Consider the following 24,996-nt stretch of genomic DNA (forward strand, 5'->3'; position numbering starts at 1 on the left):
GAGTGGAGGAGGAGGAGGAGGAGGAGGTGGTGGGAGATGGAGACATAGAAAGAGTGGGGAGGAAGAGTATAGAGAAGATATATTTAGAGGGGGGGGGGAGTTTGAGCCTTGAAGCGAGAGGCATGACTCATCTTTTGCCAGCTGACAGAAGGATGGATGGAGGGAAGAGGGGAGGAGATGGACAGAGTGGGGGGGGGGGGGGCACAAGAAGAGAAATGGGGAGAGAAGGAATGAAGGAAAGGAAAAAGGAACAGAAGGAGGACAGAAAAAAAACAGAAATAAAACCCAAGGTCTTTCTATAGCCCCTCTCAGCTGCATCCAAGTCCCACTGCATTTTCCCCAGGGTGTGTGTGTGTGTGTGTGTGTGTGTGTGTGTGTGTGTGTGTGTGTGTGTGTGTTTGTGTGTTACTCTTACATATGTGTGTAGTTAAGAGCAAACAGACGCATATCTCGAGGAACTGGAGCAGGTAGTTTGATCATCCCTCGGGCTCTCTGTCCCTGCATTTGCGGTTTTCGAGTTCTTTAGTTCTTACAAATGTGTCCATGAGTCTGCAGATTTTTGGCACGTGTTCCCTCGTCTGCTCAGCTCTGACTTACTTACGGTTTCAGAAGCGCGAGCGGTTTGTAAGATAAGAGAGAGCCGATGGCAAAATGTGTTAATTGCTGTCACATGAAAAAGTATGAAATAACAAAAAGACAAACAGACTATATTTGCTGTAGACAAATAGCAGACCTTGAGCTGTCAATAACCAACATGGATCAAGTGTTCAACACAGCGGTGCATTAAAATAATACAACAGTCACATAGGCCAAAATTTAAATATATTGAGTACTTTTACTGGTGCATCTCCAAACACATTCTCCAAATGACATTCTTTCACTAAGGTGACATTTTTGATGCAGAACTTCAGGGCTGGTAAAGTGTGTATTGAAGTTGCAATTGACTGAAAATGCACTATTAGGAGAGAGCATCTCATGTGGATAAAATACCCCTTTCTCTGCTGACATCTTCAGAAAAACAAACCCTTGAAATAGACGATAATTTGCCTGCATCCTGTAATGAATCTGCCCTAAAAAGGTGGCTGAAAAAGAGTAAATGTGCAGAAGCTGATAACGCCTAAATCTAGCTAAATGACTGACTATCTGGACAGACATTAGATACGGACTTCCCTGCCAGGTATCTCAAGTGCCATTCATCGTCTGTTTTCATATTCTGCCCTTATTTCTTCTGTTTTTAACTAGAGGCTGATACATTTTCAAGTGACAGTCATTTATAATAGTTATTTAGCATTTTTGGCCTGAGCAGCTTCCAGGGGATCAGCTCAGACCTGATCAGCAGGCTGCAGCTGCGTTCCCTGCAGGAGAAGGAAGGCTGCATTCGCTCTCTGTAACTCTGCCACTGTGGGCCATAAAAAAAAAAAAAAAAAAAAAAGTGAGAGAGGCTGCTGTTAATCCAGAGAGGAGCTGCTGACTTTCTCAGGCGTTGCTCCCTGTTGCACGGCTATTGCTCATATCCTCTGGGGACAAGTCCTCTCTCGCTCCCTCACTCGCTCCTTCACTCTCTCTGTGTATCCATTACTTGGACACTCCCTCTCTCTTTTACTCTCCCTTTGCTTCCACTCCCACCTCCTTTCTTTTCTTCATCTCACTTGCTCAAAGTTTTGTCTCTGTGCCCTCACCCGTCCCTCACTCCCTCCCCTGCTTCAGTTTACCCCCCTCTCGTTCCCTGCAGAGTGTTGTGTGGCTGAACTGCTCCTCCTAGTGTTCAAACAGGCACAGCACGCGCTACTTCAGAAAATACCCCCTGTTGCTGTTATTTATGGCATTCTTGAATTAAAACAATTCTTTAGCAGCATTTTACTATTGCTGCCGATCAAATGTATGTTACTGTTTCACTGCTTTAAACACAAGTAGGTAGAATATTCCCCTGTAGAAACTGACTATAGGATGCATTGATGGGTGGAAATTTGAAGTCGTGAAGAAGCAGAATAAGAATAAACTTGTATAGTACCACGATTAGAACTATTTAAACATTACCATACCAGAGCCCTAAAATGATAGTACTCAGAATTAGAAAGGCTACTTGGTGTTAAAATAAATCATTGTCTGTGTTCCATCAGAAGAGGGCGCTGTTGCCGTTGTATTCTCAGCATCTAAAGTGGCTCCAGTCAGACAAAGTGCATCAGAAAGCTAGTGAAAAAGCAAGAAAAAGAATCAGAAATGTAATATTCCTCCAGTCGCTGAGTGATCGGTTGAACCAGTTGTAGCTCTGTTTTATATTCTAATGACCTCTCTGTTGCCTGATATGTAGCTCATTGTTGTACTGTTGATTCACTCGCTCAACCTGACTTTGACCCAACACCCGCCCTCTGCAGAATATCAATCACATGTATATTGAAGGCAGCCGGTTAGATCACTTCACAGAGCTCCGTGTGAGTGCGTGCACGTGTGTGTGTGTGTGTGTGTGTGTGTGTGTGTGTGTGTGTGTGTGTGCGCGCGCGCAGGGGGGACTTTTAGGGCTCTCAGGAGATGAAAGGTGTGCGGGCCCCCTTCTGCTTAACATTATTGCGGGTCTATTATCATGCAGACGAGTGACATCCGACTTTACAAGACGAGAAACACCCACGGAAATCCGATAAAGACGAGTTTGAGGGGAATACTGATGAGAAGATTAAAAGTACCACGTGAAATAAACCTTAAAAAAGCGGAAACTGTCATCAGTGGTAATATGCATGACTCATCTGTTTTCTAATTGGAATAAAACAGATCCATTCTCTATTGCTCATTAAAATGTTCAGACACCTATAGGCAATTTATAGCCTATGTTTTGCCTACGGATCGTTGAAAGCCGTATTGGTTAAATAATAGGGCATTTGAGAACTCTAAACTTTTCTTTATTGTAATTGTGTTCGCCTTTTTGTGGTTATGTGTTGTCTTTTGCACTCGTATTGTACCTAATACAAGCTAAATTTATCAATTAACTATATTTTATTTTGTGTCTTAAAAAAACAGGGAGCCTGTTTCTCCAGGTATTTGGAGGGCCCCTCTTTGGTTTTGTTTTTAGAAGATGCATGAAAAACGAGCCTGTTACTCTCTGCAGGTTCACCGTCGTCCTTTGCTGGGTAATAAATTGAAGAAAGCTCGCTGCTACACGCCTTTTCTTTACCCCGGGACTCCTGACCGTCTGTCTGTCTGCGTGCCTGTCTGTGTGTTTGGTGCGTTTGGGTGGGAGGAGGTGGTGTTTTGCCTTTTTTTTTTTTTCGCAGACCAAAGAAGTAGGGATTAGACGATTTTGAGGCATTCACCTTTTGGTCAAACAAATCATTCACTTGAGCTAATAAAGGGAATTTGACGCGCGTAAAGCTCATGGACCCCTGGTTTCTCTTCCTTGCACCTTCTGATCATTTGTATTTGAACTTTCTTCTTTAATACATTCACTCTTTCAAAAATGTAAGAACTGAACGGAATGAATAAGAAAATAAAGAAAGACAAACAAAACAATGCCCAAATGTAAATATGTTTTGTGTGTAAATTAACATTTCAAAGATTAGTGGTTAGCTAGAAACGATTAGTTATCCTGTAGTTTCTTAATCTTTAACTATAATCTTTTATGCAAAAATTCATTTTCATAGTTTTTATCCCAAAATGTTGAACGCAACATCACAGGTGCTTACGGTCGTGGGCCAGCAATGAGCGCGTTTGGTGGACCCTCTGCCACGCACATGCGCGCGCTATGTATGTATGTATGGGTAGAGAGGGGTGGGTTAAGGGTTGGGGGGCTTTCTGAGGCGAAGTGGGGGTGAGAAGAGGAGGAGTATAGACTAAGAGAAAGAGGGAGATGTGGAGTGGTCGTAAGGGGATAGGAAAGGAAAGGAAGACTCGCTTTGCTGCTCAATTAGCGTTTTAATCTCCTTGTTAATCTTTCCCCAGGACAACAGCAGGATAACCTATCCTTTCCAGATAGTTGCTTTGTTGTATTCATTTCCTTTTTGATGCAAGAGAAGAGAGACATCGCCTCGCGCATTGCGTAAAACCAAACCAAACCATTTTACGCACGAAGTTTTACCAGTAAACTGGATTCACTGTTGTATCAGCAGGCTTGAGAGCGTCATAGAGAAAATGCGGCTGTAATTTGTGTCCCTACATGCACGGCGAAACCAACTGAGGATTTGAAACTCTGACCTTTTTGGTGGCTTTTTTCCAACTCGGTTTTATGGCTGTTTTGTTTTTGTGTTTTTTAAAACAATAAACTGGAGAGGAGAGTGTGAAAGACAAGTGGTCCGAAAGTAAACAGTGTAGCAGAAGTGGTGCAAAACACACGTAAGCCCGTGTGTTGGGCTTGAACCTGCAACTAGCCTACTTTTTTTTTTTTTTTTTTTTTTTTGCGTCCAGTCCCAAAGACCCAGCAGCAGGACCGAGCTGGACGCCGCCTGATTGTCTGCCCCATGTTTCCACAGCAGAGCACTTACACCGTCGGCTGTGCGGCGGCGAGCATGGACATCAGGCCTTTCCGGAGAAGGAGAACCGGTGTGGTTCGACATCTGCTGCTGGCAGCCGCCTTCCTTGCCTGCAGCTCCCAACTGCTGCTAGTGGATGCCAACTCATGGTGGTGAGTCAATGAACGGTATCTGGTGGGGCACTGATTTTCTGCAAGATGTGATGGCTGATAAAAAGGGAATTATCTCAATTGAATGGCAGCACAGAGATAACAACTTTTAAGTGTTCAGTTCAGTTCAAATTGAGTGTTTCATGGTATATCTCTTTAATTGCTGCATCAAGCGTTTTTGTTTCGCTGTTGATAAAATGAAGAAAACCCAAGAATTCTAGTTGTCTTCCACATGTGTGTTTTTTGGGGGTGATGTTCCAGCCAGTGTGCTGGAGCCCAAACAGTGAGTGGAACAAATGTGAGGGCCCTGTCACAATATTTACCCTGGCTGAGCCCCAAATGGCACTGCATGGCTGCCTGCTGATGTGCTGATAGGACCCTTCAATTAGCAAAACTTGTTCTCTGACTTACAAGATGCAATGCCATTTAAGTGAGAGCAAGAGTGCAAGTTATTTGGTGTACTTGGATTATTAACATTTACGATTTCTCTTTAGCCGTGCACTCAACAAATCAAATGCAACTTGAAGACAACAGACCTGCTGTGTAAACCGTGCTAAGATTGTAGAAATGCATTGAGGCATGTGTTAATGCTAATAACACAGAACAGATACTCCTAAAGCTTTTCAGATTATAACTGTCTGATCTTTCTTTCTTGTTGGACTCCTTTGTCAGGCATGAAAGGAACCAGACCTTATATTTTTCTGCTTGGTTACAGATTGCCATGTCATGTTTTTAAAGCAAATTTGACTCAAAGGGTTTAAATTAAAGTTCCTTTTAGGGCAGTTACAAGGGGAAAGACAGGAAAGACAACACAAGGAGTATGCTGCAGTGATGAACACCAGAGGAGTCCATGTATCTGCACTTTATAGGCCAGTTGTACTAATAAACTTGTGTCTGAACTTTGTCCTCTGCTTGGCAGCCTCCTCTCAGAGAGAGAGTTGTAGATCTCAGAAAACCCTGTCTGGGCCGTTTCTCTTAAAGCAGTACAGATAGATTGAGTTTATTGGTGTTAAATGTGGGCTCATTATGCTCTCTGTCTCTCAGGTCACTAGCTCTGACCCCAATCCAGCGGCCGGAGATGTACATCATAGGAGCTCAGCCTCTCTGCAGCCAGCTGTCTGGTCTCTCTCAGGTAACTTTCTTTGTCTTATTCTAATATTAAAACACTTCTCTTCCCAATTTCACAACATTATTTACATTAACAACATCAGTAATAGTAAAATAGGTCATGCATTTTATTCCTACAAGTGCCATTGTTTCACCCCTGATACTGAGGAAGTAGTCAAAGAAGGGGAATTTCCCCAAAGGGGATGTTTAAGTATCAAAACATAAACATGCTAATCTTTGCTAATCTCCCCCTGTGCTGCTGTTCACTCTGCAGGGCCAGAGGAAGCTGTGCCAGCTGTACCAGGACCACATGGTCTACATCGGAGACGGAGCCAAGACTGGCATCAAGGAGTGCCAGTACCAGTTCAGACAGAGGAGGTGGAACTGCAGCACGGTGGACAACACGTCTGTGTTTGGACGGGTCATGCAGATTGGTGAGTTGACTTTAAGAAGTGAAGAGCAGGAAGAGAGATCTGTTGGTGTTATTCTGAAAGGCGGGTCAATTCATTTGAGAGTGATTGAAATCTCCACTCTACTGTTTGTAATTATTACATGTGGTGTTTTTTCTGCCGCCATATATGTTTATGCCGTTTTTTTTTACGTCAATAAAGTAAATGCTTTTCAGTTGTAGGACTATTACACACAAGCCACAAAGCACTGATTTTATCAGACATGCAAAAGCTCAAAAGGGACTCTTAACATTTTTTGACAGCCGGGTCAAATTAGATGCAAAGTGATGACAGCTGCATTTTGCTATCAGCTATTTTGAAATTTAAAACAAAGATGACAGAAAATATTTGTGACCAAAAAAAAAAATCGAATCTCCAGTCTTTACAAAATGTTGGATTTAATAGGTTATAGACCTACTGATTAATGATCATATTAGCGCTGTTATAATGATTTTTTAAACACAGTAATTTAGCAGGTATACCTGAGTGTTGAATGTTTGACCAGCAGAAGGGTTCATTTAAGGTCAGACAGTCATAGGCTGGAATAACAATACGGTGTGCCACATATCATTGTTAAGACAGGAATATGAGTTGAACGGTAGGTTGGTAGAGACACTAGCAGGCCAAAGAGTAGACAGGTCATACAGCCTGAGGGTCAGGGCAAACACACACTGTGTTTTGGACAAAGTTGTGAAAGAGCCAGATGGTAAACACTGTTTTAAAAGCACACCAATCCAAATTAAACGAATCATTACATTTTCTGTTTCTGGGGGCGCTTCCTGCTGATGACACTGTGCGCTCCATTTGTTTGTCTGTTTAAATACCTGTATTATGTATCAGGAGAGCCTAAGGCAAATTTCCATTAAAGATGTATTCTACTCTATTCTACAATAATGCTGTATTAAAGCAGCATAAAAGCAATTTTATGGTGTTAGTTTATCAGGCCAACATAATATTCATTTAATAGCCCGTGCAAGAATTAAGACGTCTTTCAGGCTACTTACAAATGAATGGTATTTTTCCACAACTGCAATAGTTATGGTCTAAGTGGTTTTAAAGTCCAACATTCAAGTTTTAATGTCAACAACATATTTATTGATAGGTAGGCTACTAGTGGATTTCTAAGATCTAAAGGTTTACTGTAAATTTAGCTTATTTTATGTTGTAAAACATATAAAAACCAAAAATTGCTCAAAATATTTTTAGACTTATTATTTGTAATATTTAAAAAAATCTAGGCATCAGTTATAGTCTAAGTTTAACCTCTAAAAGACGATTTCCTTTGCCAAGAGCTTGTGATTGTAAATGTTAATTTTGCTCGAAAGGTAAAGCAAGCTCACGCGTCATTCCTACTTTGCGCAGGCGCAGTGAGAGGGGTAACTTTAGACTGACTAACACATGGAACAAACGCAGTAAACAAGGCGCTCAAAAACTAGACAATCATGAACAAAGCTCATCTTTAGGCGGTATTTTAGCAAATAACTACAAGTAGCTCAGATCCGGGATCAGTTTCATGTGCGTCTAATTCCCAGCAGGCGATGTGGGAAAGCTCTCATCAACATGTAAGTGTCAAATCCGCTGCGGGCAGTCAGACGAGGTGTTTGCAGCTCCTCTCTGGCTGACTGTCTCTCTATTGACAGTCGGTCTATCTCCAGGTTTATACCGAGGTGTTAGTGGCTCCATTGTCTTGCGGCTCCTCTTTTGAAATGCGACGATGAGCTGACACGGAGCCGGCAGATCCGGACCCGCTATTTGAAGTCTGGGCTCCGCAGTCTCATAAAGCACTCGGGCTCTTCTCTGTCTCTTTATCCTGCTGCATAATGTGAACGAGCATCCTGACTGACGGAGACTGTGCTCCTAAAAAACCTGAAAGAGGAGATCACACGCCTCAAGTCTGTATGCATACCTGCCTGTCTGGCTGCCTGGCGGTGTTTATTCCCTACTACAGGCTACAAACTACACAAGTTACAGCTTTAGTAATGTGGCTAAAGATAAAGATAAACTTTATTGATCCCCCATGGGGGAAATGTTTGCATTACAGCAGCTCAAGAAAACAGGAGACGGGAATATAATTACAAAAAGTAAATAAAAAAAATAAGTTAAAAATCAAACATATTTACATCAGTTAAATAAAAAAAATACAATAATGGAAAATTACACAGTATCTACACTGGAAAGAGTTATTGACTAGAGATAGGCTACACATGTTGTCTTGACATCATGTAATTGAACAGATGTGTATACTTCAACAAATACTATATCATTTTAGGGTTTTTTTACATTTATGAGTAGATAAAAAATAATACAAAGCCTCACAGTTAGCCATTTTCATTTGTTGTGCCTGGTGCATGTTTTAAAGAGGCATAGGAAAACTAGATTAAAACAGCTTAAAAACAAAACAATATACCTGTAGATATGGTCAAACTATAGTTTTTTTTGTTGGCTGTCCACCAAAGCTGGTATGTGCGATAACAGAAATATTTAAGTTTAAAAAAAAAGTATTATTGAAAAAGACTATTATCTAGAAGGTCATTAAAGGCATCACGGATTAGGGGCATCCATAAAGAACAAGAAATATCTAAAAAGGTGGATTTTCACGTAATACAAAGCCTATCAGAGTGAGGCCGTATCTTTATTGATGTAGTCTTAGCTGGAAATACCTCAAGGCCCTTTGCTGTTCTCATGTAAATGTTCAGTTTCAGAGCACTTAACATCCTACCTGTCAGGCCGTCTTTTGTCTTTGTCCTCTTTTTTTTCCCCCCCTCTGAATGGTTTGTGTATTAATGCAGAGAATAGTCACGCAGCTTGTGGTGTGTATTCTACAATGTAGGCTGGTGCCACACAGTTAAAGTTAAAGTGTTTCCTCATCCCCTCCTACATGAGATCTGTTTCTTACCTTTCGTGATTTGAAGATTTTGATTTATATGTCCAACAAAGTTTTATTAAATCAACATGAAGCGGACAGACTTTTAAGTAAGTAGGAATACATGTCTCACAAAATGAGCTGGAATGACCTCCACATTTTTGTTTTATTATCTGGAGATCCTGAAATCCCTCTTCAACGTACTGGTTGACTGGCCAGCGTCAGGACAGGTTCACCCTGAAGGGGGAAGCTGATATGTTTACCTCATTAAATGCTGCATGCATATTATGGATGACTGAGCTGGTATTTAAAGTTGTTGAGTTTAACCAGGTACTGAGTCAAAGCCTAAAATCACATCTATTGTCCATTGTTGGGTCAAGTGGGTGTGGGGCTGTTTGCTGTGTGTGTGTGTGTGTGTGTGTGTGTGTGTGTGTGTGTGTGTGTGTGTGTGCTGGGGGTGCGTGTTAACCTGAGTAGTTGGCCATGTTTCCTGTCAGTGAACACACATTTACTGCAGCCATTAATAAAAAAAGAAATTACAATAATGACATAAAGCGTGTGCAGCAGTGCTCTATTCATGATTACCTGTTACAAGTTTGACCTGAAATAATCAAATGAAATCCCTCTCTCCATCAGGCTCCAGGGAAACCGCCTTCACGTACTCCATCAGCGCCGCCGGGGTGGTCAACGCCATCAGCAGGGCGTGCCGCGAAGGCGAGCTCTCCACCTGCGGCTGCAGCCGGTCCGCTCGACCCCGCGACCTGCCGCGGGATTGGCTGTGGGGAGGCTGCGGTGACAACGTGCACTACGGCTACCGATTCGCCCGAGAGTTCGTGGACGCCAGAGAGAGGGAGAAGAATTACCCGCGAGGCTCTGCTGAGCACGCTCGCACTCTGATGAACCTTCAGAACAACGAAGCAGGGAGACAGGTACAGTACACGAGACTGTGGTCTTAAACTTAACCCTATGGAGTTAGAGTAATAAGAGTCGGTGTGTGTGTCTCCAATCTTCTTAATATCTCAATGTGTGTGTACTTGTGCAAGCACTGCGTTTTCTATTTGAGGCGAGGTGGCCCCTGATTGCCCGCTCTGGCACTATTTGCGAGCGTGCGTGTGTTTAAGTTATTTATTGGGAGGTTCCAAATGGCATAACTGCTAACGCCCTTGGAGTCTGGCTAGGTTGCTAGGTCAGTGCGCATTCCAGTGTTGTAACCCCCCCCCCCCACACACACACACACACACACACACACACACACACATTGAAGGTCAAACACACATACACAATAGACAGTTACATGCTTAACTAATTGATGAGATATCAGAATAAAAACAATGGATGGATGCATTATAGATGCATGGATCCAGTGTTCGAGGGTTTCTGAGATTTTTGGCCCTTCCTGTTTGCCATAAAGCAATTTTTAAGGTTACAAACATGAAATCTGAGCCAAAATTGTGCAGAAATATTTTTTAATAGAACTGCACTTAAGAGAGCTTTGATAGACCTGCAGGTACAATGACACACAGAAGTAACCTGACACATGTACACACTGACATACATTACACACATGAGGTCATACACGCATATAATTGAATGAATAATATAATTATATGACGAAATGCCCAAATGAGAACTTGCAAAATTGAGAGGGAAAAATTACTGTTGGATACATTCCAGATTAATGATCGATATGTGGGTGTGTTGTTTGCTTTTTGTCCCTCTGCGGATGCCATGCAGCCACAATAAGGAGCAGCCAGCTTGATAGTTGAGCTGAAGTTGTATGGAAATGCTATTTTCAAAATGCATTTCAAAGAAACCTTAAACTGGGCTGTATGTTATTTTACACACGCTCATATGCACACTGACACACACACACACACACACATGCATACACACCTTGCTCGTAAAAAAAAAAGGTCCATTTGCCCGTGCTGGTACACACTTGATTAGAAGAGTGTGTTTATCTTCAGAGGGGCTTTGTTCAAGCTGTTTGCGAGACAGAGACGCTGTGTGTGTGTGTGTGTGTGTGTGTGTGTGTGTGTGTGTGTGTGTGTGTGTGTGTGTGTGTGTGTGTGTGTGTGTGTGTGTGTGTGTGTGTGTGTGTGTGTCCGTTTGATTTGTGTGAGAGACAGTGAGCCTGGTTCTGTGCATGTGTATCAGGGCTCAAAGGTCAGGGTCTGGAGAGGTTGTGTTTCTGCTGAGGGTCCCACTGGGGCTCTAGGAGAGAGTACGAGAGAGGCAGATCTACAGCTTTTTTATTAACACACACACACACACACACACACACACACACACACACACACACACACACACACACACACACACACACACACACACACTGTCTTTCTGTAACTCACACTCTCTTTTCAATGACTTTTCCACCTCTCTCCTGTTTGATCCCGGCTTTTCTTTGTCGCCTGTCCATCCGAACGGAAGAGAGGAGAGGAGGGAGATGAAAAGGAGGAGAGCGAACTGGAGGAAGACGGTTTCTCTCGTCCTCTTTATCCCTTCTCCTCGCTTTCTCTCGCGGACACGCCGCTTCGTCCTAAGCAGGATTTGTCTCGCTTGGTTGCACGAGGCAAACCGCAGGGCTTTTGTGGAGGTGACAGGGGCGTGCCGCTCGCTGTGTGTGTGTGTGTGTGTGTGTGTGTGTGTGTGTGTGTGTGTGTGTGTGTGTGTGTGTGTGTGTGTGTGTGTGTGTGTGTGTGTGTGTGTGTGTGTGTGTGTGTGTGTGTGTGTGTGTGTGCGTGCGTGCGTGTGTGCTCAGCTTCATTTGACTTGTGTGTGTGAGGCGGATAACGTGGTCGTCTGTGTGTACAAGCGTCTGGAGACAGAGACGCAGGGTGAGGGATGGACCTCCGTCACAGTCCCGCAACTCTGAAAGACCTCCTCACACACACACACACACACACACACACACACACACACACACACACACACACACACACACACACACACACACACACAAACTTTTACACAAGAGTACACAGCCACCCAGGTTCAATGTCTCTGCCGAACACAAATCAAACGAGGCAGGGCTCATCACATAGACACCAACACATTCCCTCTTTAAAGACAGTAACAGGCCCCCTCTGCTCTGAACCGGGGGCAACTTTCACATTCATCACCGACCGCTTTGTTGCTTGTTGGAGTAAAAGCCAGAATCACCCATCTTCTTATATTACATGTAAATAGTGGTGGTTCTATTTGTTTTTACAGTGTTGTTGTTATTTCCACTCTTGAGTCCAATTCTGCAAGCATGAGGCTGTAGCCGTCTCCATTATCTGAGGATTTAAAATCAGCAATTTGCCTTAAAACCACAGCTCAGATACCTGCACAAAAAATGTTTCAGCTAAAAAAAAAAAAGGAAGAAACGTATGGTTAGAAAATAGAGCAGGGATATGCAGTAGATTTACAAGGGAAGACAGAAATAGTTTAGGGAACAGTTTGACAGTAAAGATGCAGTTTGTAATGATCGTCAAAGTTAGTTTCTCTACATCTGTAGGATCCACAGCTAAAAAACTGAAGCTGCTCTACCGGGCAAAAGTTAAACTAGGCTTGTATAAAGTAGGCAAACATCATATGAACTTTAAACAAGGGATATGTTAAAGTGTCAGCACCAAGTTTTTAATTTTACCAGCAAGAACATCGAGCAGGAAAATGTGTCCCTTCACCTGGCTCTCTTTGGAAGGGACAAAGGGTGGGCTATTTTCTCTGTTTCTGCCTCATTCTACGACAAACCTCAATCAGACACACACACACACTCACACACACACACACACACACACACACGGCTCCTAACCCCTAACCCTGACTGAGCAGCAGCTATTGTGCCTGACACAGAGACCGTGTCTCCACCACGGATGACTAACCATGTGTGTATGTGTATGAGTGTGTAGTTTATTTGTGTGGGTTTTCACACACAGACCCACCAAATAGCTCGGTATGATGCTTGATACACACACACACACACACACACACACACACACACACACACACACACACACACATACCATTATACACATAACATAATATAATGACAAGACTTTTTCACTCAAAATGTTCCCACATATTTTGACTCCCTCTTATACTTAAGCATGTTTGGGCCCATAATTAAAAACTGGTTGCGTGTCTTATTTTCTGATAACCATGTTTCTTAACCTCCAATAAACCCCACAGTGGGTGATCTGTGTAAACACAGAGGCTCGTAAAAACCACAAGGAGTCATAAAATTTAGCATTTCCTGCTGGTGTTGTCAAATGAAACTAATCCTTTAACTCCCATTAGTTTGTCGTCCACTCTGAACAATTCAGAAAAATAAGTGTAAGAGTTTGACTTTTTTTGTCCTTTTAGTTTCAAACTTTTGTGAAATCAAGAAATGATTCTGAAACAAACCGCTCATAAAAAAAAGGCTTCTACCTTCACAAGATGTCATTGTCCCTGCTCTCCGTGTCTGTCGGAGGGGGTCACGGGGGTCGAGACACAGGATTGGAGGGTGCCGAGTGCTATGCCTGCTGGGTAGTAAAGGAGAGGATTGGGGAGCAGGAGGTGGGAGGTGGGGGTCGGGGTTGTGTTTGGGATGCAGGGGTTAACAGAGGTGAGAAGGTAATTGAGATCAGGCCCGAGAGGAGACGGAGCGGTGGGTTTTCATTTATGTGAGGGGAACTTAGGAATCAGGAATAACTGACTCAGCGAGTACAGCGTGTTAATGTGAGGGAGTTTGTCTCAGTGGCTTTACAAACATATCACAATGCCTGATCAGTGACGTGAAATATAGTGTTCTTCATGTGTTTGTAGCTGAACGGGTGAAGTGCTCCCCCTAAAGGTCACCTCTGCAAGGACAATAAATCTTCTATCAACTGTTCTAATTTATCAAGCATACCTGAAGTTTGGACCAAGCCAGACAACCTGCAAACTCAAACTGCTAAGAAACATTGAAAATGCATGAAGAGGCGGGGTCAGTTTGTCTTAATCAGCTATTTGGATATACTATCTTTAATGTTTTATCAGTTTTTGGACTGGAACAAGAAGTTAAGTTTTGAAACAATGGCAGGATTTCTCAGAGAAGTATTTTTTTAAATTCATGATTTAAAAAAAAAAAAAACACCCATGCTCCCACCTACAATGCCTTAAATGGTGACTCTTTTTCATTAAAAAAATCAAGATATGCTTGGAATATGGATCTATACTGTGAAATCTATGAAAGGACACTTTTACTATTCTTACTGATTTTACAGCCTAAATAACATGACGTCTTATTTAAACATATTCTTCAACATTAGTTCTTTCTATATAGCAGATCTGTGGGAAACTGGATGTACAATATCTATAGCCATTTCCTCTGTTTATTAGAAACCCTTCCATTCCTAGTCTGTTTGTTTTAGTTTGGTGGAGTAGTACTAACAGCCGTGTCGTCATAAAGAGCAAAAAACTTTTCTTTGTTTTTCTTTGCTTTGTATTTTACCCTTTTGTTGGTCTATTTTACCGCATGTTTTAACTGGAGGGGGTTTTGCACCCGCACACACAGCGGTGACAGATAAGTACAGAACTGGCACATGTGGATTGCTAGCCTACATGTGATGTCTCCTTCAGCAGTTCTTCATTTGTTCTCGTTTTTTTGTGTCCGCAGTCTGAAAGAATTATGCTGAGTGTGACAGTTTCAATGCTAATCATTTGACGTGTTTTAATTAAGCTAAAGTGAAGCAGATCAAATCAATCCCACCAGTTCAAGAACACACTGCTAGGCTAGGCTAGGCTAGTTATCTTTCAGCAAAACAACATTAGCTGTATTATGTAACTCATAATTAAAAAAAGTTAATTTCCCCCTATGTTTTTTATAAATGTAGGTAACTAAATAACTCACTTGTTCATCAAATGTGACGTGTTTTTATCAATTAGAAAGAGACTTCATGAAAACAGTACATCTAACTAAAGCTAGGGATAGCAGTTTCTAACTTCTAGCCTCGCAGTCTGCTTTGCTTGTTCTCTGTTGGTTTGTCAGTTTCTGTTGAAAATACTTTTTATGTGCCATAAGGTGTAAAAGTTCTCATGTTGTAGTACAGATGTAAAAATAAGTCTGATTGTTTTACACACATTTGTGACCGAGTGTTTTATTGAATGCTTTAACATTTTGAAGCAGCATGAAGTGAAAGTATTAAAAATGTCTGTATGTAAGAATTTCATCATCTGAATAACACTTTGTTTACCTAAAGGCAGTTTGCCTTTCACAATGACTCTTCAATACCTCCTGATACATTTAGTTGATGTGAGGTGCAGTTACACATGTTTACCACGAGATGGCAGCAGAGTATTAATATAGTAGAGTTACAGCAAGAATTTGAAGTTTCTCACTGTAAAGTACTGTAGGGGTCTTGAATTCACAGCCTAGAGCTTAGATCCAATAAGCAAAACTATTAAATGAACTTATTTTTTTACTGAAGTTTTTTACTGAACATGATCATTTTTGAAGATGGAAAAAAATGTTTTTTATTTAAAAATTGAGCGAGAACTAAAATGTCTCTTTATTTATTTATTTCAAATTATACTGAAAGTAAAAAAGTATGGGGAATTTATTGATAAAAACTGTTATTTCTCCCTCCAATGTTAGGAAAGCAAGGAAAACCAGATAGTGAAATCAGCCGCATGTTTTAAAAACTTGCCTCTTTGCTCTCTCTCTCTTCCAGGCGGTGTACAACCTTGCAAATGTGGCGTGTAAGTGTCATGGTGTGTCAGGTTCCTGCAGTCTAAAGACCTGTTGGCTTCAGCTGGCTGACTTCAGACGTGTTGGAGAGTTCCTGAAGGAGAAGTATGACAGTGCGGCGGCCATGCGCATAGGACGCAAGGTATTATAGTCATAGCATGGTGTCATAAACAGTGAGCACAATTATCTGAAATAATCCTGAATCTCACACTAAACAAACTCGCTCCACTTTCAGGGCAAGCTGGAGCAGTTGGACAAGCGCTTCAACACCCCGACCCCGGAGGACCTGGTGTACATCGACACCAGCCCGGACTACTGCCTCCGCAACGAGACCACCGGCTCGCTGGGCACGCTGGGTCGCCTCTGCAATAAAACTTCGGAGGGCATGGACGGCTGCGAGCTGATGTGCTGCGGCAGAGGATACGACCAGTTCAAGACCTACAAGCACGAGCGCTGCCACTGCAAGTTCCACTGGTGCTGCTACGTCAAGTGCAAGCGCTGCACAACGCTGGTGGACCAGTTTGTGTGTAAATAGCACGCTGACGGATGATGGACGGATGTAAGAGGATGAGAAAGACAGTTTGATGGATGATGGAGGAAGGAGCATTTTCAGGGGTTTGTTCAGGATAATTCAAGACACATCAGCTTCATTTTCAGGCAGGCTTTCTTTTCTCCTCCATTGTTATTCAAATCTCCCGGCTTTTACTGATGAGCGAGTCGATGGAAAACAATGAAGAGTGTCTATTCGCCCGTGTGTTTTGGACACCTCTGGGTCCAGATTCTCATCACTTCCTTTATTATAGCCTGATCAAAACCCTGAACGATGGATGGGATGGGAAAAAAAGAAAGGACAAAAAGATTGGACTTGGAAAAAAAGGAACAAATGGATCCTGAAAAAAGGACACATGCAGTTAGTGTGAAAAAAAGATATGAGAGATGAAATAAATATATAAATAAATAATAAATAAACACACAGTGCTGATTGTAATTTAAAGAGACTCGAACAAACTGAAAGGCTCAGTTTGGTCCCTTCAAAGTCATGTGCTGGGGGGGAATCCTCACAAATCATCACAGTCCTTTTTGGAGATTGAAGCCATTCGAGCTCCAAGCGCTGAACTTTTGACCGCTTGACCCTGCAAGAGGAATCCTCGCATGTGTCATTTGTGCTGATGCTGCTCAAACATCGCGCAGAGACCACCAGAAATGCAGACTGGAACAGACGGATGAGCGCGAGCCGGGGGGGGGGTAACTGTAAAACAACCAAAATGAGACTGAAAAATGCCAATTTCACAAATTATTGGAAAACTCAAGCATGGGGAAATTACAGCTGTGTAGAAATGTAAAAAAAAAAAAAAAAAAAAAAAGTCCAGGAAAAAACACTTAATCACTTAATGTTGGTGTGGGAATGGGCCAATAACCTACAGAACACTCTCTCTCCATTTGTCTCAGTGTAATTGCTCCTGTGATTTACAGCACCTGGGAGATGACAAGTGCGTCTGTTCCGCTTAATGAAGCTCGCCATTTTCAGGCCATCTTGACATTGTGCCGGCCGTTCAAACAAGCAGATCACATCAGCGGTCCAACTCCACGACCTTCATGTGACAGTGAAGTGAGCGAAGCCTCCATTAGTGAGATTAATGTGCCGTATCTGCCTTAATGAAGCCGCTCTGCAAGACACTGAGAGTGGACCTGCTCTTCTCGCATGTTACGCAACTTGTTAAGTCAACTCAAAGCCAGCATCTCAACATCTTATTAAACTGTCTTACCATGAATTTAGCAACTTGTATGCTCTTGGTTGAGGAATATCTCAAAGTGTATAATGTAGCGCGACAAACATGAAGAGAACTGAACATGCTGCGGTGAAGTCAATATGAGAGTGTGTGGGGGAAAAAAAGAACAGAAAGGACTGCAATTAATTTTGTGCTACTTTAAAAAAAGGAAAAGTAGATCAAGAACAGAAGGTATATTTTATTATTGTTTTCATTCTCCTGTTTTTCTATGTTTTATACATGACTATTATTGTGTATTCTTTGATAAACTAGTCTACAACAACCGAGCTTTGTCCTGTTCTTGCTGCAGTGCTTTTGGAAAACCTGGACCAGGTCTTTGTCTTATGAAGAAGGTTTTGGAAAACGATGCTGCATTTGATGAAAAAGAAGTTTCATCGAATACAAGAAACTGAAGGAGAGCAGTCACAATCACCGAAACGATCCCATAAATGCTTTATGAGTTCCATGTCTGAAGACATTTAGTCATAAATCAGAAGAAAAAAACATGATAATAGTCATGTTGTTATTGTGACCATGCCTCAGACTTAACAAATCACCTGATACTAACACTGACCCCCAGAAACTTCAGGTCACACCTTCCCATTAACACCCATTCACACACTGATACCAGTGGTTTCTATGAAAGGTAACCTTCAGAGGTAACCAATCCATTTATACAACTTTGGGTGTCTTGCCCAAGTACACGTCGGACATGTTGCTGCAGGAGCCCCCGACCTTCTGATCGAGAGACGACCGAAAGTTCTTCACCCCTTTACGGATGCTTGTAATTAAAAAAAAAAAATCAAATTTTGAGACACAATAGTTTGTGCACTGGTTTGTTAAAACTATTTGGCTTGTGTTGATTTTGGACAGAGCGGCACATTAATCTCCTTGTTTATGTTGTCCTGCCCATGTGAGAGGAGGATCTCACCCTTCTCTAATTAAAAGTCAAAATGTAAAAAAACTGTTTTGGCAACTTTCAGGTAAACACTTTTGTCTGTTACTGTACATGCCCCGTGGCAGTGGTGACATCTATAAAATAACTAAGAGGAATGATCAGTATTCTTACTGTCTGCCGTCTGGCTTCCTCTTGGAGGTCACAGAGAGGCCTCAGTATTATTTTTCAGTCTGTTACATTACTAGCTAGAACTCCTCACAGGAGTATATATACTATATATATGTATATACAACTCATTTAATATAACAATAATCACCAAACACTTAGCATTCATCCTGACATTTACATATAAATCCCCATCATTGCAGTACAGTTTATAACTTCATGCATTATAATAGTTACAACAGTATCCAGTTTGATTCATCTTGATCATAAATGAGCAGATAATAAGAATGTTTTTCATGCTTAACAGAGCATTTTATACAGTTGAAGTATTGTTTTCTCACACAGAAAATTAGAATTACATAGCCTATATGAATGTTGTAAAGTTTGGTATTCATTCATTATTGTCATTTCCTCTTGTTGTCTTAAATCCTGTGTGCTCCCGTGGACCAGCAGCTTTTGTCTCCTCCAGTTTGCATGTAAAACTACATCACCCACACTGGACTCTCTTGTGGGTTTCCCCTAACGGCACCAGCAGTCCAACGTCAGTTCTAAAAAAAGATTCAGCAGCTTAACATCCTTTAACAACTTTTAGCACTTAAATGTTAAGCGGACAGTCACAGCCAAGCCCGTCGCTTCAGCGCCCTAACTAACAATCCCATTACTTTTAGCTCCTCACAGCTAATTCAATTAGAACACTGAACAGAGCAGCAAGAACAGAATACAGCAAGTGTACTGTGTATGTGTGTTTGTAAATCTTCCTCACCTGCTGATACACATCTGTGTGTCAGCGACTCAAGCTTTTATTTCTCATCTGTGACGGCCCCTGCCTAGTGTGTATGTATGTGTTTCTGTACTGTATATGCTCATGGACATATGCTTTCTTCAAGGTGCCAAGAAGTGTCGTCATATTCTGCTGGATCTGGAGCACCGGGGCCTCTTGCTCCATCCAGGATCCCAAGCCTCTCTCTCTCTCTCTCTCTCTCTCTCCCTCCCTCAGACAGACCGTCGCATGCACATTTGTTGCTTTAGTTCTTTATGTCAGTGCACTCTTTAAAACCTCACACCACATAAGGCTTTCACACACACACACACACAAACAAACAAACACACACACCACTGACCGATGATACAAATCAAACACACATCAAAACTCTAATAATTGATCATTTATTTTCCTCATATTTTAATAGATAATTCTTTTATTTTGGTAACTTCTGAAGCCGGGTCTATGACACATTAAAAACGAAAACTGCTACAGCTAATCATTCCTTTGAAGGTTGTGTTTTTATTCTACACTGAAGGTTCATGAGTGTGTTGCAGTGTGTGTGTGTGTATATGTGCATTGCGGACAATTAGACAGCAATGCACAGTGTAACTGGTGGTTTCTTTAATCCTTATCACCTGACGTCCATCTGCTACCGTGATGCTCAAAAATTGTCTTTTGTAAGCTAAACCTGCTTTTATGAAAATGTTTTGACTTTGTTTATCCTCATAAAACAAGTTAACAAGTCAGTTTAATGCACTTTTTTCCAGTCCATGTTGTAGAAATAGTGTAGATTTACTGTTTCAGAAGAAGCATTGGCTCTGATATTAGTGTTCTTTGCTGCCTGCACATCAGTCTGTCTGCAGCTCTTGTGCCTTTAAGTCAATCTTGTACATTTTTCATCACTCCCAGGAACAAAAGCAATACCATTTAAGAATATTTCATTATTTTTATTTCTCTTTTTTTCTTCCCAGCGTGAGACGGAATCCCTGAGGGGACACTTAAAAAGACAAATTTAGAGTTTCTCTTCTTTCTTTTTTTCATTTCACTCTTGTCCCCGCAGGTGTTTGCCGACGTGGAGCTGTCCTGAAAGTTACACTTCATTATACGCTTTTCTCTTATCTTCCTCTCTACAGCTTTGACTCTGCACCTCCGTGGAGATGCCGCACATGTAGCTTCCAGGCTTTTTTTAAAGGCCAAAAAGTATCCGTGAACATGCATCTGCACGTAAAGTCCCCTGGAACATCAGCACACTGTTTTTAAAATATAGCTATAATGACACCTGATCTGAGCCTCTGGTTTTTACCTGCAGGAACTTCAAGTGTTTGACTGTCAGCTGTCTAATTATGAAGTTAAACCTGCTGAGAGGCATACCTTCTCATTTTGCTGTCAGAATGCAATGTATCTTCTTTTTTTTTCATGTGTGTGATGTGTTTGGCACGGAGAAAGGAAGATAATTCCTCCACAGCCTGTTCTCTTCATGTGTTGGTGCAGGACAGGAGGAATTGGAAGCTCTGGTTGTTGCTCCTTCTGTGTCCACTGGGGAAAAGAGCCAAGGCTGGAGGGCATTCTGGATGGAAAAACAGGCAACACTGAAGAAGAAAAGAAATGTCTGCAAATAAATGAAGCCAAGATCTTTAGTTATTCAGAGAATGTTGTTACCAAATAAAGGTTGGTCTTAGTGTAAAAATCTGCAAAAAAAAAAAAAAAAAAAAACCCTACTATAAAACAAACAGTATTTGTGTACTCTGCCTTAGACAAAGAAAGCTACTTTTGATCATTCTGCTAGCTGTAGCTTTAGCTGCACACACAGCCAGAAGCAAACCATAGCATGGGACAATGCACATGGTTTGATTATCCAGCAGCCGTTAAGACATCCGTAGGCGAACTCTCTGATCTGAATTAGCATAGGGGAAGCAAACATCCCTTTTTTTTTCTGTCTCATACAAACACACACATACAGCATACAGATGTACATTCATATTTTGACACTGTTTTCGAACGTTCTTTAAGTCTTTTTAGGTTTTTTGAGTCAAAAACAAACATTCAACCACTGATGTGTTATCCCATTGATCCATGTGCTTCTACAAGCAAGATTTTTAAACAATGTACATTTTAAAGGGTGCAGTGCATTGACTTACACACAATGAAGAACATAATGTACAAGGAGCTCTGCCCTACTGATCATTAAATACACCTGTGATCCAGGTTTCCATGGCCTGTGATTGAGGGAATGAGGTGTGCTGGGTGTGAAACAGCTTGTAATCCTCTTTCTGTCACGCACCCTGTGTGTGGTTGTGCAGTGCGTGTGTGTGGTTGCGTATTCGATTGGGGTGTTTGCGACCATATGTGAGGCAAGTTGTATTTATACTTTTATAGAAAACAAATACATTTGTAATATACAGTGTTTTTATTAGCTATTTTAATACTGTGACCAAAAAGTGGCTGCAGTGGAAAGAACAACACCTATTCACTTAGTTTAATGTAAGGTGCGGTTCACCTGTTGTGACATGTGGATGCCCAGCAACACACAATCTCTTCAACACACAACACATACAAACTAATGGAAATATGCTTTTAATTCGGACAAGGATATGTAAATTGATAATGCCTTGAAATGACTTTAAAATATTTTTTATTTCATATTTTATGGACTTTGTAATCAATTCAAAAACTTTTTTAACTTTACTCATTTGGTGTATCTCTTTAGTAAGACGAGAATCAACGGTTAACAGGGTTGATTTGATCTTTAGCCAAGTCTTAAATAATCTCCACAGATCTTAAGATATGTTGCTCCAGTTGGTACAGAAGCAAAAGATTATCTTTAAGGACATGTCGGAGTAATTCAGGAGGGGCCCTCACAAAAGTTTCCACATGCTCTCAGACAGAGCAACAAAAGGAATATTAAGAGGCCGGATTAGAAATGAGAGCATGGTGCAATCAGAAATCAAGGTTATGCAAACAGACGGCCACCTGCAATGCATGAGGCCACTGCTGTGATTTCACAGGAGGGCTGCTAACCATACATCTCTGATCAAATCAGGTCATCTGCTTAAACATGGAATGAGACCAAAAACACAGCCTCAGAGTCACTACACTTCCTAAATTAAAATAAAGATGAGAAAGCACATTTTATATCTGACAAATAAGAATGACAAAACATTGCTAAGCTGTTTCCTATGGCTACACTTTTATTTAGAGTGGGCTTTTTTTTCTAGTTAAAAAAAGAGATCACATTATGTCCCCGTGAGTTCGCACAAAAGTCTAGAAACATATAATTTAAATTGAGAACTGAGATGTTGGACTTTATCTGACAGACGGGCAGAGGGAGACGAACTCTGTCAGCAAACCGGTTCTCATGATTAGATGGGAGGGGACTCTGCCCTAGAACAAAAAACTAAAACATCTCAGTAAAAGAAGACTTATGTCAAATACACCTTTAAGTTCAAAAGTTAGGCGAGATGTTTCATGGAAAACTGAAAATACAGTTAACAGCTTTGTTTTGAAAATATGACTAATCCAACTTACAGCCTCATCTTTGTAATAACATATCTAGTTTAGTTTAACTTTTAAGATATCTCTTCATCAACTGGAGTACAGTTAAGCCAAACACTAGACTTTTAGTGCGAGAAATAAACATTTATCAGTGTCTTGTATCACTCGTATCACTGGTATCAGTCATGGAAGATATGGTTAGATGACCCATTTATCGTGGATAACACACAATAGGTCAAAGTACAGAGAGATGTCATTCACATTAGCACAGCAATAGCATCAAGGTTTCAACATTTTTAGAGTCTTTCATGGTATTTCTCAGGTTCCTCTCTTGACAACAAAAAAACAGGTTTCTGTTGAAAAAGTGGTTTAACTTGTTAACTTGGAAGCTTGTGAAACTCATCAGCCAGACCAATAAAACTGCATGAACTGCAGTACTGAGTGTACTAACATACCCACTGCCAGAGCCTTGCATCACAACAAATCCATTTGAACAGTCATGCAATCAGAGTCAGACACAATTGCAGCACAGCAGGATGTATGTGTGTATGTTTGTGTGAGCTGGTGATCCAATTGTGTGGTGGATCTCATTGTGAATTGTCATTTTTTGTTACCAATCTGCATGCTTCCAGCTCATAGTGGTGCTGTTCTGTCACACACCATCTGCATCTGTTTTAATTGTACTGGAGAGTTACTCCACGTGACTAAGATTAATGACCTGCCTGAACATTACACTATAAACCCTTTTCACACATATATTATATATACTGAGTTTATTCTTTTTTTGGAAGGCATTGCATTTCTAAGTTAAAGTCTATAACCATGAGGAAACAAAGACATCAAGTAGGCTAATCAATCATCAGAAAATTAACATTTTTAGCATGTAGGCTAGTAAACTATTAGTTTAAAGACAAAATTGTGTCTTAATTTTGTAATTCCCCCCTGCCATTTTAAGATCAATCAATCAATCAATCAATCAATCAAACTTTATTTATATAGCACCTTTCAGACAAATTAAATTGCAGTTCAAAGTGCTTAACAAGAGTGCAGAAAAGTTATTGACGAAAAGTAGTTTATAAAATCATTGATAAAATCATTGAGAGACCAATGCACACCAATAAGAATTAAAAATAATGTGTATTTATATGTATAAAAATAAAATACAATAAAATACGACACATAAAAGCAACAAGATATTAAAATAAATACATAAGAGGAAAATATTTAAAATTGTAGTAGGATAAAAAGACAATACACTAATGTTAAGATTTTAATTGATATAAAACACTATATAAAAGCCAGACTGAATAAATGAGTTTTAAGACTGCGTTTAAAAATCTCGATATTCTGGGCTCCTCAGAATAAAGATAAGATAAAGAACTGATCAATCTTAAAAAAAAGGAAAATAGTTGCAGCATAAAAATGTGTGTAGTGTTTATTATGTAAAGTGTTCTCCGAATTTGTAGAGCATAGACTAGACTACTTGATCTTTGAATGAACAAGCAGTTAAAAGTTGCTCAACTTCCACATGGCAGCGACCTGCTAAACACGTTTCTGTATGGAAAAAAACACCCTGGCTATGCAACTAAGATTGGCAAAGCTTCTATCATATTCACATCATATGAAATGTACTTGTTGCAGATCTGAAATGTTGCTTAAATCGCTACATTTATTACCATTTTTGTTTTAGAATTTACAAAAAGTACTTAAAAACTACATCAACGTCCCTGAATCCCGAGAAACTGTACCCCAATTCCTGATCATCAGTGATTGGTCGTTGTGTTCTTCATTGTGTATTCTGATTGGCTATAAGGCGCTCATGCGAGCTACGTCACGCACTGCCTGCCTCCCTCCAGCGTCGCCTGGTCCAGTCCAGTCTGGTGAAGCGACAGTCACAAAACGCTCACAGAACAGGGGAGCAGAGCTACGACTACAACTCTGTGTGGACAGTGTGACACCACCAAGAGGACCGTTTTCTCGTCACACACTTAGACTAGGTGAGTTATACAACCTACATTGGACACTGTTAAATGTTATTTTTGTTGTTATATCTTGTTTGAGACTGTTGAATTCAGCCACGACTTTCTTCTCCTCTGCCTGCTAGCAGCTTTTGCTATCCAGCTAATTCTGGCTGTCAAAACAACAGACAGAAGCATAATCTGCTAGCCAGCCAGAAAGGACAGG

At 41.0% G+C, this 24,996-nt stretch overlaps 2 protein-coding genes across 5 annotated transcripts in view; both read left to right on the forward strand.

The window, feature by feature from the left end:
• The window catches only part of wnt5b (wingless-type MMTV integration site family, member 5b), a 74,416-nt gene extending 56,640 nt beyond the window's left edge, over positions 1-17,776 (forward strand). Inside the window, exons 2-7 of one of the 4 annotated variants that reach the window (XM_061029610.1) lie at positions 4,454-4,609; positions 5,651-5,738; positions 5,988-6,147; positions 9,662-9,954; positions 15,706-15,864; positions 15,958-17,776. In XM_061029610.1, the coding sequence (XP_060885593.1) occupies positions 4,494-4,609; positions 5,651-5,738; positions 5,988-6,147; positions 9,662-9,954; positions 15,706-15,864; positions 15,958-16,257 (1,116 nt within the window). In that variant the 5' untranslated portion in view covers positions 4,454-4,493 and the 3' untranslated portion in view covers positions 16,258-17,776. Of the gene's footprint in view, positions 1-4,392; positions 4,610-5,650; positions 5,739-5,987; positions 6,148-9,661; positions 9,955-15,705; positions 15,865-15,957 lie in introns of all 4 variants that reach the window. The other 3 variants (XM_061029609.1, XM_061029608.1, XM_061029611.1) reach the window with 3 other exon arrangements.
• A 6,902-nt stretch (positions 17,777-24,678) lies between these two features.
• The window catches only part of adipor2 (adiponectin receptor 2), a 28,953-nt gene continuing 28,635 nt past the window's right edge, over positions 24,679-24,996 (forward strand). Inside the window, exon 1 of the mRNA XM_061030375.1 lies at positions 24,679-24,809. The gene's annotated coding sequence lies outside the window, so the exon portion shown is untranslated. The remainder of the gene's footprint in view (positions 24,810-24,996) is intronic.

The sequence above is a fragment of the Labrus mixtus genome, chromosome 22 (assembly GCF_963584025.1).
Source record: "Labrus mixtus chromosome 22, fLabMix1.1, whole genome shotgun sequence".
NCBI lineage: Eukaryota > Metazoa > Chordata > Actinopteri > Labriformes > Labridae > Labrus > Labrus mixtus.